The sequence below is a fragment of the Heterocephalus glaber genome, unplaced genomic scaffold (genome assembly GCF_053883595.1).
Source record: "Heterocephalus glaber isolate CG9 unplaced genomic scaffold, H.glaber_assembly_v1.0 deba00001781, whole genome shotgun sequence".
NCBI lineage: Eukaryota > Metazoa > Chordata > Mammalia > Rodentia > Bathyergidae > Heterocephalus > Heterocephalus glaber.
In genome coordinates this window covers 2178029-2193074 of record NW_028258467.1, presented here as the reverse complement: position 1 = coordinate 2193074, position 15046 = coordinate 2178029, and the positions used below count along the sequence as shown (strand labels likewise).

The window sequence follows — 15046 nt, the reverse complement described above, 5'->3', positions numbered from 1 at the left end:
TGGATGAATTGAGATTTCAGGACCAAGAAGACCATGACAACCATCCTCCCCTATTTCCTCACTATCCACAGAGATGTCTAGTAATATTTGGATTACAGTATATATACATATACAGAAAAAGAGGGAGCACAAGTGCTTTTTGTCTCATATTATTCTTCCTGAAATTACCATTGGCAGGGAGATTGGGTAAATTTAATTTTATGTCCTTTCTTTTTTATTATTTCATTTTATTTTATTTTTCAGTACTAGGGATTGAAACCAAGGCCTTTTGAGCTACATCCCCAGCATCCCCAGGACCTTTTGTTTTTTCTCTTGAGATAGGGTCTTTCGAAGTCACTGTGTAGCCTAGGTTGGGCTCAGACTTGCAGTCCTCCTGCCTCAGCCTTCCGGAGTGCTGGAATTACATATGTGTGCCTTCATGCCTGGCCTGGGTTCCTTCTTTATGGATAAAGCTATTGAGGTGAGGAAGGATTAGGTAACTGGCTGTGGGTTTGATCAATAGCACTAGGAAAAAGAAAAGGATTAAGTAACTGGATAATAGTCAAAGAGCTGGCCAGTGGCTGAGCTAAGACAGGAGTGGAGCCCAGGCATTGTACCCCATTGTGCCTCCAACTGGGACTGTCTGAGGTGCTTATGGCAGTTTGCCTACAAAGTGTTTCTGGTTCTTGCAAATCTAGGCACAAATGCAGGAAATTCATGTTATCCAATACTGCTTGCTGCCAAGACCAAACAATCAAAATGTTCTGGACCAAGGAAAGGAGATCAACATGAAGATATTTAGTTGAAATAACTGACATTCTATTTTTTAATTCTATTTTTCAATTACAACCATAAATAATTTGCAACGTCTGAGGGGAAAACATAATGGCAAGGAACTGACCTTTTGTACAGTATGGGTATAATAATTTAGGACTGTTTATAATTAGAAACAGAATTGCATCTTTCAAAGCCTTCCACAAATGATGATTTAACACAGCCAAGCATGATGGTGTATTCCTGTAATCCCAGCACTCAGGAGGCTGAGACAGGAGGATCACCATGAGTTCATGGCCAGCATGGACTACATAGTGAGTTCAAGAAGAGCCTGAACTATATAGTGAGTCCCTGCCTCAAAAAACAAAACAAGGCCAGGGACTTAGCTCAGTGGTTCCGCTGCCTACCTCGAAAGCACAAGGTCCTGAGTTCGATCCCTGATACCAAAAAAAAAATGATATAACATGACTGCTGCCCTGAGAGAGAAAAAAATATTTGCTCTGGTAAGAGTCGAAATGCAGGAGACCAGCTTGAAACTGTACTAAGCAAGCTTTAGATATTATTGATTTGGCTTATAATTCAGCTATTAAGATTATGAGTCATTACAAGGCCCACGTGTGACTTGCTAAATGAGCCTTTGGCTGGTGCATGGAGACAGACTTCCCTATGCCAACACCCACAATTGAGGTCTCAATGACCGATGAGATTGTGACATCTCTGATATCAAGCTGACACTACTACTAAAGAATTATGACTCTATAGACATTCTCCAAGATCAAATGTTAGCTAAAAATAACGCAGGCTTGTTAGCTATGACCTGCAAGATAACCTGTGCTATCTTGTTTGTTAATTATGACCTGTCCTTCACAAGAATACAGAGTTACTCCCCTTTTCCAAGCCTGGATCATTAGTGCATTCGTTCTGCTATTCCCTACATCTATCTGCCTTTAACCCCCTTGCTATGTTGTGTAATCATGACTGATGCAAAGCTTGTGGTCTTAGCCAGAAAAGAGCTAAGATCAGGTGGTTTTAGCCAAGAAGAACTAAGATCAATTCCAGTTACCCAAAGTAATAAACTATTCTTTGTTCTTTATTCCTTGTTCTTTGTGTATTCTTTTTCCTCTGCTAGTCCCTCAATCAGGTGGTCAGGCATGACCTGAGATCCAACAAAGACTGTGCTCATTGTCTAGAAGCATATGAACCCCAAATACTCTTGGAGAAGATTAAATAATATTCTAAGCCAAGTGTGATGGCCCATGCCTGCAACCCCAGCACTCTGGGATGATGAAGAAGGAGGAACAAATTTGAGCCCAATCTGGGCAACTTAGTGGCTGAGTAAAATCCTGTCTCAAAATAAAAATTACAAAGTAGAACGGGTGGTGCTGGGGACATAGCTCAATGTGAAAGCCTTGGCTCATTCCCCAGTTACTGCCACTGCCATACAATGTATGGTGATTAAATAATGTTTGAATAGTCATTCAAACCAAGTAATTTTAATCTTTTAATTATGCACTACTAAACTGCCAAAATTATTAAAATCAAACAACCAAGTGTTGGTGAAAATATAGGGAAATACAACTGGAAACACTATAAATTGTAGGGCAGTTGTGCATACTCTTTTTTTTTTTTTTGGTACCAGGGATCAAACTTGGGTCCTTGTGCTTGGGAGGCAGGTGGCAGAACCACTGAGCTAAATCCCCAGCCCCAGTTGTGCATACTCTTTACCCCAGTGATTACACTTCTCATGTCTAAGACTACAGTGGGGGTTAGGAGGTTGCTAGTGGACACTTGTGATTCCATCACTCTGGTAGGCTTAAGTTGGAGGACTGCAAATTTGAGCCCAGACTGGGCAACTTAAAACTTCTCAAAACCCTATCTCAAAATAAAAATAAATATGTAAAAATGCACTGGGGACATAGCTCAGTGTAAAGGCCCTAGGTTCAATCCCCAGTACCTAAATAAATAAACATACAGTATGCTCCTGAAGAAATTCCTGATTCTGATTTTAGGGCTAGGCCAGTATATACAGAAGATGAGCTTAGAGTACCTGGTACTTTCAGAAAGCAAGAAAGTGCTAAGAAAACAAAAACACACAGTAATGGAGATAATTCAAAGGGACACAACAGGAACTCAAAGAGCTCCTAATTCCCAAAGCTGGTATAATTTGAGTAACAAAATACATTAATATTGGGTTATAACTCAAAGTATAAAAAACCTAGGCACTGGGCTGGGGATTTAGCTCAGTGGTTCCGGTGCCTGCCTTGCAAGTGCAAGGTCCCGAGTTGGATCCCCGGTACCAAAAAAAAAAAAACCCTATGCACCAAACTGATATACGATTGACTAAATAAGTAAGAATAATGTCCCATGCAAAGGATTTCTAGTTTGCTCATTATTCTCTTTTGTTTTTCCTTCTGTTTTTTTGAGACAGAGTCTTGCTATATAATCCAGGCTGGGCTTGAACTCACTATGCAGCCCCTGGTGGCCTTGAACCCATGGCAAGCCTCCTGCCTCAGCCTCCCAGTGTGCCACACCTGACTGTTCATTATTCTATTCTTCATATTGTATAATTTTTATTTACTAATATTCATATCAGCTGATTCTTTCTTCTTAGATCTGTTGAACCTATATAGTAATTTTTTATTATTATAGTTTTTCTTTTAAATGTTATTATTCTGTTTGGAGTTTGGGCTTATTTATTTATTTTTTGGTACCGGGGATCAAACTCGGGTCCTTGGGTCCTTCGCTTGCCAGGCAGGCAGCGAAACCACTGAGCTAAATCCCCGGCCTGGGTTTATGTTTTTCAACTTCAAAATTTACTTTTTTAAAAAAAACATTTGGGTTTTTGAAATAATTTCTATGCTTTTATTGATATTCCCTTGTTTTTTCAAGACATAGTCTTGGGCATGTTGCTCAGGTTGACCTTGAACTCACAATTCTCCTGCCTCAGCCTCTCCAGTAGCTGGTATTATAGGTGTGTGCCATTGGGTCCAGTTTATTGATAGTCTCTTTGACAAATTGGTGTACTTCCCTGTAATTCTTTAATATGATTTCTGTAAGTTCTATGAACATATTTATAACAGTTGCTGTAAAGTCTTTATCTGTTTAGTTCATCATGTGAACTGCCTTAAAATTTCCACTGACAGCTTTCAAAAGATCCCAGACTGAGCCAAACAAAAAACAAGAATGAACCGCTTGGCCAGGCTGTGGCACATGCCTGTAATGCCAGCACTTGGGAGGCTCAGGCAGGATTGCTTGGAGTGTGAGGACAGCCTGGGCTACATAGTGAGTTCAAGGCCAGCCTGAATTACATAATGAGACCCTGTCTCAAAAACCAAAAACCAAAAAGAATGTACAGTCTTTATGAAATATGAGGTAGAACACGTATGGGTGTTTTAGTTATACTTGTGTTTTTTACGTGATTTGTTTTGTACTGAGGATTAAACCCAAGCCCTTCATATTGGCCTACATCCCAGCCCTTTTTAAATTTTTAAATTTTGACAGATTCTTGCTAGGTCACTAAATTGCCCATGCTGGACTCAGATTTGGGATCCTCCTGTCTCAGCCTTCCAGAGTGCTGGGATTACAGGTCTATGCCACTATGCCTGGCTACCTCTATGTCCTTAGGCCTCTTCTTGAGGCACTAATCTCATTGGCATCTTAAGTTTTCACGTTAGGCGTGAATTTTACTAATAGAGGTAACTATAGATTTAGTGACTATCCTACTAATGCGTTTGTCCCTTGCCACGTGAAATTTGCCCCTTATCATCTAGAAAAGTTCCTAATTGGTCTTTGGAGCAAGTATCTCATTCCCCTGTATCAGTGCTCAAGTTTTCTCTCCTTCCTTTTCCCCTCCCCACTCTATCCTCTCCCCAGTCTGGGCTCAAATTTGTGATCCTCCTACCCAAAGTGTTGGGATTATATGTGTGCACTATTGTACCAAATTTCAGAAAGTTTGATTTTAATGATTTTTTTTTCAGTTGGGACAGGGTCTTGCTATGTAGTCAAGGCTGGCCTCAGACACATATCGATTCTCCTGCTCAGCCTGTAGAGTGCTGGGATTACAGGTGCATGCACCGTGCCTGGTTGATTTTAATGGTTTTATTATTAGTATTTTGGTTCTGGCTTTTTGGTATCTCTGCTGACTACAGTCATTGAGAGTTGAGCTGACAAACCATCCTTCCATCTCTTGGTGCATTATAATGATTTTATTGTCTTAAAGACTAAGCTAGGCATTGCACATGTCTGTAATCCCAGCACTTGGGTGGCTCAACCAGGACGACTGTCGGAGTTCCGAGCCAGCCTGGGCTACATAGTGAGTTCAAGAGCAACCTAAACTACTTTGTGAGACCCTGTCTCAGGAAAAAAAAAACAACAAACCAACCAACCCTGACTTGAGACAGGCATGGCATGCCAAGCCTGTAATTCCAGCACCCTGAGAGACTGAGGCAGGAAGATTAAAAATTCAAGCTTGGTCTGGGGAGTTTAGCGAGACCCTGTTTTAAAAAATGGCTGAGGACCAGGGATTTAGCTCAGTGGTTTCGTTGCCTGCTGTGCAAGTGCAAGGACCCGAGTTCGATCCCCGGTACCAAAAAAAAAAAAAAAAAAATGGCTGGGACTCCTACAAAAAAATGGCTGAGGATTTAGCTCATTTCGAAGGCCTTGGATTCAATCTCCAGCACGACACACACACAAAACCGGTGGCTTTTTACCTCTCAACTGGTATGTTTGTTAACTCTTTAAGACTGAGAGCTAGCCTAGCTATGTCAGTAAGGCCTGGGGGGAAAGAAGTGCAAATACGCTTATTATTACAAAGTAACCAATAAGAAATCTATCTTGGATCCAGGACACCTCGTGCGAAAATTAGGATAAAATTAATTAAACTGCATATTAATTCAACAGAAACTCTTCTATCTATATTTTAAAAAAATATATGGCAAGTGTCACTGCACATTGTTGGAAAATGAAGGACTAATTCAATAAATGACCCTAGGACTCATAGTCATCCACTTGGAAAAAGAAATTATAAGCATGCGAAGCGATACCCAAACAGTAACCATCCTGGAAGCGAGAACGATCCCACAGATCCCACACTCCCACGAGGCCCTAGCGTTACAGCGCCGCTCAGCGGACGCAGCACCCACCGCCGGTCTCCAGAAGCCCGAGCCGCGGGGACTACACGCCGGAACCCGATGGAGGAAGGGGAGTCAGGCTGAAGGCCTGAGCTGGCTCGGTCTTTCAAGAACCAACATGCCGCCCTCCCTCAACCCCACTTATGTGGTCTCACAGCAGAAACGCCTCACCAGCGCGGCGATGTGGCCGACGTGGCGGGACAACAGCGCTCAGGGAACCCAAGTAAAAACCACCCAGAGGGCCGGGGATTTAGCTCAGTGGTTTCGCCACCTGCTGCGCAAGCGCGAGGACCCGAGTTCAATTCCCGGTACCAAAACAAAACAAAACAAAACAAACAAACAAACAAAACGACCCGGAGCCCACCGCCGCTCCACCACAGGTCTTGGGCCGGAAGTGACGCCCCCAGCCGGGGCTATGGGGCGGGGCGGGTCCTGTGGCGGGGGAGGAGGAAACGAGGTGGGTGGTGCCCTGAGAAAGGGGACCAAGGCGATACGCCCCGGGGGCGTGGCACGACGGGGCGGGGTCGGACAGCCTGAGGCCGGGATGTGGGCGGGACCAGCGAGATGGGAGGGGCGAGCTGCGGCGCTACCTCACAGTTGTTCCACCTCGGCTTCCGCACCTCCACGCCGGGGTGTCTCCGGCCGTAGATACCTGGCTCTGAGGTCGGCGCCGAGCCCGCGTTCACAGTCTAGCCGTGCGAGAGGGGCCCCAGGGTGCGGCTCCCTGGATCTTTTGGCCGCGGTCACGAGTAACCTTCAGGAGGCCGGCTAAGGTAACCCGCTGGTGTCTCGCGGGCGCTGACTTGGGGCCGGCTGGGCTCGGCAAGGGAGCCGGCTGAGGCTGACGCCGTGCCCAGCTGGCCGCCGTGGGTCATCTCGTGACCCCTGGCAGCTTCGCCCAGCTCCCGAGGCTTGAGAGCCGCGGGACTCGGCAAAACCCGAAATGTGTTCCCTTGGAGATGTCAGTAAATAAGTGAGCAGTTGTGGACCACACAACTAGAAGAAATGGGAGGGAGGCATGATCGGGGGAGTGACCCCAGCTGCAGTGGACGGGCCTCCCGTGTGAGTGTGAAGAATCCATGAGAACCAGTTCACACTGTGGAGGGAAAAGTCCAGGGAGCTGGAATAAGATGGGACCAAGGGCGTGAAAGAGATCAAGATTAGGTAATGGGGGACGTCGTCTTCCTTCTCCACACTCCTCTTTCTCTTCTTTCTGCTCTATTTTGTTTTGTTTTATTTTTGAGACAGGCCCTCACTATGTAGTTTAGGCTGGCCTTGAACTCGCGGTCATCCTCCTGCCTCAGCCTCCCGGTTGTTGGGATCACAGGTGTGCGCCACCATTTCTGGCTCTGCTCTATTTCTTTGTGCTGGCTTTTTTCTCAGATTCCTGTTGCCGTTACTTCCTTGTATTAGTTATCTGCTGGCGTGTAACAGGCACAAAGCTTAATGGATTAAAATGACCTTTATTTAACAGTTTCAGTGAGTCAAGAGTTCAGCAATAGTCTATGTAGGTGATGGTGGCTCACTGCCCCTGTGGGGCTGGAGGACCTAATTCCAAGATGGCTCACTTACAAGTCTAGTGGCTGGAGTCCTTTCCTGACCTCAGAGGTCTTCCCCTAGGCCAGTTGTGCTCACATGGTAACTGTCTTCCCTCATAGCTAGTCATCTGAGAGAGAGAAGAGGGTTTGGGAGGATGTGGAAATCATTATAACATTCGTTTATTCATTTATTGTTAATGGGTATCAAACCTGGGCACTCTACCATGGAGGTACATCCCCAGCCTTTTAAAATTTTTTATTATTTATTTATTTATTTGTGGTGTTGGGGAATTGAACTCAGGCACTTTGCACTGAGGTTTACCTCCCAATTTTTTTTTTTTTTTAATAGAACTCGAGCTTGCAATCCTCCTGACTCTACATCCTGACCTAGAATACTGGGATTATAGGCATGTGCAACTGAACCTAGATCCTTTTTATTTTTTATTTGAGACAGGGTCTCAATAGGTTGCCTAGGCAGGACTCAAACTTACCATCCCCTTGCCTCAGTTCCCTCAGTGCTGGAATTACAAGAATGCACCACCACATGTTTGTTTGTTTGTTTGTTTGTTTTTTGGTACCGGGGATCGAACTCCGGTCCTCAGCTTGAGAGACAGATGTGCATAGTATTATCTTTTATGACCTGATTTTGGAAGTCTTAAGGCTTCTTCCACATTCTACTTGTTAGTGTTACAAAATACAAAGGACTTCACCTTCTGAAGAGATAAATAGCAAAGAGTTTGTAAACATATTTTAAAACCACTTACCACTTCTGTGGGAAAGGAATGCCTAGGTTCTTTATTCCATTTGAAGTTCTGAATCTAATATTCATTTGGGCCTGAATTTATTCTCTTTTAGGGGAGGAGAGGAGGTTGAGACAGGGTCTCACTATGTAGTTCAGGCTGCCTTTGAACTCATTATGTAGTCCAGGCTGGCCTCAAACTTACAGAGATCCTCCAGCCTCAGCCTCCCAAGTGCTGGGATTACAGGTGTACACTTTCACACACCACACCCAGCTTTAAAACTGGTCTATAAAACTTCTAGACTTGGAAGGTGTACAGTATCATGTACAATATCCTCCATGGAATTTAGCCTGTTAGGATGTCAAAATCATGTGAAATGTAGTGGGACATACATGCCTGTGATCTCACCATTTAGTAGGATCACAAATTCGAGGGCAGCCTAGGCTATGTAGAAGAGATTTTATCTTAAAAAAAAAAAAAAAAAGCAGGGCCAGGGATTTAGCTCAGTGGTTTCACTGCCTGCTGAGCAAGCACAAGGACCCGAGTTGGATCCGCGGTACCAAACAAAACAAAAAAAAAAGCAGACTCCTAACTAAATAACCAGAAAGCAGATGCTGAGAGATATAGTACTTACCTCTAAAGTGAAGCAGATTTTAGCATGATCAGAGATGGAACACGTGGGAGAAGTGTGGTGGTTTCTAGGTAAAAATGATAGGTATATGTTGATCATGGGGTAATGGAGTCTCTACTTTTGTGAATGTTTAAACAGTTATATAATGGACATTTGTTTTGTTTAGGTTTTTTTGTTTTATTTTGGGGTTTGGGTTTTTTCTTTGTTTGTTTTTTCTTTCTTTTTTTTCTTTTTTTTTTTTTTTGGTGCCGGAGATCGAACTCAGGACCTTGTGCTTGCAAGGCAGGTGGCAGAACCACTGAGCTAAATCCCCAGCCCTCATCTGGCGTTTATTTGTTTTGTGTTGTTTTGTGGTACTTGAGAATTCCCAACCCTTTTTTAAAATTTTCATTTTGAGACAGGGTCTCACTAAGTCACTAAGGTGCCCAAGCTGGGCTCAAACTTGTGATCCTCCTGCCTCAACCTCCCAGAATATTGGGATTATATGCCTAGCTTATGTAATAAAAAGTTTTTGAAATAATGATTAATTAAAAAATGATTAATTTTAAAAAGTACAGTGAAGCTAAGCTGTACTTGTAGAGTTGGTTAAAAGTGATCGAGTTAAAATAGTTTACTTTTTAATGTCTTTTGCTCCCCCCACCTTATTATAAAGATAAGAATGAGAACAGTGATTTGTCCAGGTATCATAACAAATAGTCTACCTGAGAATCCAAGGAAAAAGGTTATTCTATGGGCAAACCTATAAAACTTATTCTGTATAATAGTCACTTCTCTAAAATTCTGATAGCTGTTCATCCTCAGTAGTTTTTTTCTTTCCAGTGTTGGTAGTTGAACTCAGGACCTTCACCCAGAGATACATCCCTAGACTTTTAAAAAAAAAAATTTTTTTTTGGTACCGGGGATCAAATTCAGGACATTGCATTTGCCAGGCAGGCGCCGTGTCACTGAGCTAAATCCCCAGCCCATTAAAATTATTATTTTGAGAGAGGATCTCACTGAATTCCTCAGATTGGGCTCTAACTTGAGATTCTCCTCCCAGAGTGTTAAGATTACAGGTCTATGCTACCAGGCACAGCTCCTCAGCTTTTTAGGAGATGCTGTGAGCCACCCTCCATTCCCTTAGAAGTCTTTCAGCTGTGTAAAACAGAAGAACTTGTGTTGACTGCATATTTTGTGATACTTTTGCCTTTGTCAGGGAGCCATGACCTTAAAAGTTTGTTCTTATTTCAAAAATAATTGTGGGCATATTCTTTGTCTTGAAATTATTGTTGGTGAAGAGAGGAAAGAGTTGTTCACTGTAAACAACTCAACACTGTAGCTGTCTTTGTCTGACATCTGCTTTGCTCAGCTGAAAAATGCAGTACTGCCTAATTGGTTCTTGTGGGTGTCTCTCTCGCATACCTCATACCTCGTGGTGAACTGCTGTCATAATGTAAAAGACAGTCTTAACTCATTTATGTATACAACTATCTGTAGGGACTGGGATTTGGACATACTTGCTGTTAGATTGGTTAGTGATTATAGATCAGAGTTGATTTGAAGATTCAGGCCTTGGAGAGAAGAGAATGACTGTGAGTTATCTATTCATCTTTGTTTGTTTTGTTTTGTTTGGTACTGGGAATCAAACTCAGTGCCTCATACTTACGAGGCAGGCGCTGTACCGCTGACCACTGAGCTAGATCCCCAGCCCTTGGTTTTGGTTTGTTTTTTGACACCCCCCCCCCTTCGGTACCGGAATCGAACTCAAGACCTTGTGCTTGTCAGACAGGCATGGTGCCACTGAGCTTTTGTTTTGTTTTTCCCTGGTCCTTGTTTTTTTTTTTAATTTTATTTTATCAGTACACTTTAGGTATACAATATAATGACATTCATCATTGGAAATTTGCACCTTTACATAATCTCTCTTGGTTCTTATTTTTCCCCCTTCCCCTGCCCTCCCTTCAGCCCCTCCATCCCTCCCTATTTACAAAGACTTTGTTTCCATTTTTTCATTTTCTCATATTAATTCCATTCCCTTCTCTCCTTTCCCCTACCCCTCCCACTTCCCCTTCCCCTTTGCCCATTTTCTTCCTATTTCACGTTATCTATTATCCCTTGTTTCCTTTTTTGAGACAGGATATCAATATGTAGTTCAGACTGGCCATGAACTCCCTATGTAGCCCAGGCTGCCCTTGAACAGGCAGCAATCCTCCTGCCTCAGCCTCCTTAGTGTTGGGATTATAGGCATGTACCACCATGCTTGGTTTATTCATCTTTTTGTCTAGAGACATGCTTCATAAGATTCTCTTGTGCCTATTTAACTGGTATTTGAGTGCCAACTATGTGTGTGGCTTGGGAACACAAGAGACATCCCCTGCACTAAAATAGCTTTCAAACTAGCAGGTAAAAGGAGTATGGAGAAAGCTTTGAAAGAAAAAGTTTATTCCCTGGGGTGGAAGATGATTAACCAAAGTCAGCAGGAGTCATTGAACCTTCTCAAAGGCTTCATACTGTTTAAGCTGTGGCATGGGGGACTACGTGGAATGGACTTCCAGGCAGGAGGACTAGCCTTGAGGAGTGCTGAGAATTTATATCCCTTACCTGTTAAGTCAGAGTAAAAGTTAAGGGGCCAAAGGCTATTAGCAGGCAATTCCCAGATAAAACACAAATGTCCAATGAATATATGACAAGTTACAAGATATTGTATTCTATTCTGAGTGATTCCTGATTTAGAATAGTAATCTGAGTGTGAATTAGGGGCAATAGTTCCCCAGCTAAAAGAAATAAATCTGGGCCAGGGATTTAGCTCAGTGGTGCTGTGCCTGCCTTGCAAGTGCAAGGTCCTGAGTTCGATCCCCGGTACTGAAGAAGAAAAAAAAAAAAAGAAATCTGTGCTACTCTTACCCAGACCTTGAGAATGACTATTGCCCATGTCAATATGTAGTGTTAAGTAGCAAGGTGATCTTTTCTTTGTCTTTTTGGGTTTTTTTGGTACCAGGGATCAAACTCGGGTCCATGTGCTTATAGGGCAGGTGGCAGAACCACTGAGCTAAATCCCTGCCCCTTCTTTTTCTTTTTGGTGGTACTGGGGATGGAACCTAGAGCCTTGATACTGAGCTACATCCCTAGCCAGTTTTTGTTTTTTTTCTTTTTTTAATGTTTTATTTTGAGACAGGGTCTCAATAAATTGCTAAATTGCCCAGGCTGAGTTTAAACTTGGTCTCCTCCTGCCTCAGGCTCCCAAAGTGCTGGGATTACAGGTATGTACTAACTTAACTTGGTTCATTTTTTTTTTTTTTTTTTTGGTACCGGAGATTGAACTCGGGTCCTTGCGCTTGCGCAGCACGCAAGGAAACCACTGAGCTAAATCCCCGGCACTTGGTTCATTTTTTAATTCATTAACAATGTTTCTGTTACTAACTGGTGAAGCTAGATAGTAAAGTTAATCTATAGTCAGCGCTTTTCTGTAGGTATTCCTGAAATTTTTTCTCCATTTGAAAAGCTGTTTTCTAAACCAGTAGGATGATGCAGGTCTGTAATCCTAGCTACTCAGAAGGTTTGAGGAAGGAGGATCACAAGTTTGAGGCCAGCCTGGGTAACTTAGTATGACCCTGTCTCAAAAACAAATTAAGGGCCAGGAATTTAGCTCAGTGGTACCACGCCTGCCTCTCAAACTCAAGGCCCTGAGTTCTATCCCCGTACCAGAAAAAAAAAAATTACTCAGGAGACTGAGGCAGGAAGATCACTGTGAGTTTGAGGCCAGCCTGGGCTACAAAGTGAGTTCAAGGCCAGTCTGAACTACATAGCGAGACCTTCTCTCAAGAAAAACCAAATTAATTAATTAAAAGAGCTGAGGATGTAGCTCCATGCAACAGCTCTGAGTTCTGCCCAAAATAGTGAAAACAAACAAACAAACAGAAAAACCTGTGGACTTGCCTGTTATTTATTCTGATACTTTTTTCATTCTGTCCTCCCTGGAGTTTTATACTCTCCCTAATAAAAAAAAACAACAACAACTGTAAAGAGACTTTTATTTTCTCTTCTCTCTGATGCAACAGACTGTCCTTAGAGAAAGAACTCTTAGAGAAAAGAGAAGTACCTTATATGTCCTTTCTGTATATACTGTAATGTTCTTGCCTCCTTGAAATGTTAATGAACTTCATAAACTGTTGCACAATTTTATTATCTTCCCCATAATCAGGGTTTTCACTCTGGACCTGATAATGTGTGTACTCACTGGGACAGGTGTGGCAGCCCCAGTACCAGTGGCCTTGAACAGAGCAGTAGCTAAGTCTCTGATTTCATGATAGCTCCATAATGCCAAGGAATAATCTTTTTGAAAAACTATATGTGGGGCTCATCTTACTTCATGTTATCCTTTGAGCCATTTTCTTTTTTTTTCTTTCTTTTGTTTCTTTTTCTAGGATTGAACCCAGGCTCTGATGCTTGTTAAGCAAGTGTTTTATTACTGAGCTGCACACTCCAGCCTTTTGGTTTTGGGGGGGATTTTTGATCAGGGTTTTGCTAAGTTGCCCAGGCTGGCCTCAAACTTGGGATCCTCTGGGATTACGGGTATGCACCACCAGTCCTGGCACTGAGTCACATTTTTCACTTTAATCAGTATATATCATTTTGATACATTTTCTTTCTCTTACATTTTCCTTTATTTTATTTTGTTTTGCATGATATTAAATCAAGAAATATGCTTTATAGTTTCCATTTCAGAAGCTTAGAATTGATAGGAGAAAATTCTAGTTGATGACAATACTGAAAGAATTTTCAGTTTCTGTCCTCAAAACTACCAGGGAGTGAGGGTGAGGTAGAAGTAACCAAAAACACTGATACAAAAGAGATAAAGAAAAAAGTGCCACCAGGCATGGTGGCACAAACCTATAATACCAGCACTTACAAGGCTGAGACAGGAGGACTGCTGTGAGCTGGAGGCCACCCTGGCCCAAGTTCAAGGCAGTGCTCTCTTCGGCAGCACATGTACTAAAATTGGATTGATACAGAGATTAGTATGGCCCCTGCATAAGGATGACAGGCAAATTTGTGAATCATTCTATATTTTAAAAAGAAAAGTTTAGGGCTGGGGATTTAGCTCAGTGGTTTCACCGCCTGCCACGCAAGCGCAAGGACCCGAGTTCAATCCCCGGTACCAAAAAAAAGAAAAGTTAAGTTCAAGGGCAGCCTGAACTACATAGCAAGACCCTCTCTAAATTAATTATTAATTAATTAAATATGCTTACTTTATGTTAACACATGTTACTGGTCCTGTAGGACTTGTGTTCTCACTTCTCACAATGGATTTTTTTTTTTGGTACTGGGGATCGAACTCAGGACCTTGTGCTTGCAAGGCAGATGCGATGCCACTGAGCTAAATCCCCAGCCCTGGATTTATTTTTTGCCAGTACTGAGGATCCAACCCAGGGGCTATCTGCCACTGAACTACATCCCCAACCCTTTTAATTTTTTATTTTGAGGCACGGTCTCCATAAATTGCCCAAGTGGGACTTGAACTGTTGAATACTCCCTGCCTCACCCTCCCTCACTGCTGGATTATAAGAGTAAGCCAACACTCTTATGAGCCACCACACCTGCCTCTCACCTTGGATTTTTCCTGGCATAGAGTACATATGTTGTCCCTTGGTTGGAAGTTTCAGAAGCCTGTCTTGCCTACCAGCAGTGGGTCATTCCTGTCCTAGCAAATGGACAAATAGACATCCATGCCAGGGATATCATTTGTCCAAAATTTGTGGTTTGCAGTTGCTTCATCTTGGAATTAGAGGTGAAATACCCTTTATATGTCTCTTACTCCCTCTTTATATGGAATCCAACAACAGCAGCTGCAATTTAGAAAAAAGCCCAGAGTGCATAAAAACATTTAGTTTAGGTAGAAGGCTCAGACCCCTTATCACTGAGCTGTTGGGATTGTGGGGAGCCACACATTGAACATTTTGTATGCATTCAGTACACATTTTGTGTGTACTGAGAGCCGGGTGGACAGTGTTACCTCCAGCTCTTAGCTGGGGGAGAAGAGAGTTGTCTTCCCCACCGTGCTATGCAGGCCCCACCCAGCCTTGTCTGCCTTTGCTTCTGAGTCTTCTGCTGGCCCTAGTGGCAGTGAAGAAGGAATACACTCCCTCAGGGCCTCTGGAAGCTTCTAGTCTCATCAGGAAAGAGAATTTTTTGTCCCACTCCCAGAGCGTCTAGATCACCATGTTCACTGGGCACTAGTCTGGCAGGTTAGCTAGAGGGCCCTGGCACTTTGCTGTT

At 42.9% G+C, this 15046-nt stretch overlaps 1 protein-coding gene and 1 non-coding gene across 8 annotated transcripts in view; both read left to right on the top strand.

Annotated features, from left to right (window-relative positions):
- Nucleotides 1–6434: 6434 nt before the first annotated feature.
- Fam234a (family with sequence similarity 234 member A) overlaps nucleotides 6435–15046 on the top strand; it is a 43240-nt gene continuing 34628 nt past the window's right edge. For 2 of the 7 annotated variants that reach the window (XM_021251418.2, XM_087202818.1), the window contains exon 1: nucleotides 6443–6655. Coding sequence is in view for 3 of the 7 variants with exons in the window: in XM_087202817.1 (XP_087058943.1) it covers nucleotides 10357–10362 (6 nt within the window). In the remaining 4 variants the exon portion in view is untranslated. Of the gene's footprint in view, nucleotides 7047–10223; nucleotides 10363–15046 lie in introns of those variants that run through there. The other 5 variants (XM_021251420.2, XM_087202820.1, XM_004873709.4 and 2 more) reach the window with 4 other exon arrangements.
- On the top strand, nucleotides 13739–13842 carry LOC147820939 (U6 spliceosomal RNA). Its single transcript, XR_015448011.1, has one exon. It is a non-coding gene; the product is annotated as a U6 spliceosomal RNA (small nuclear RNA).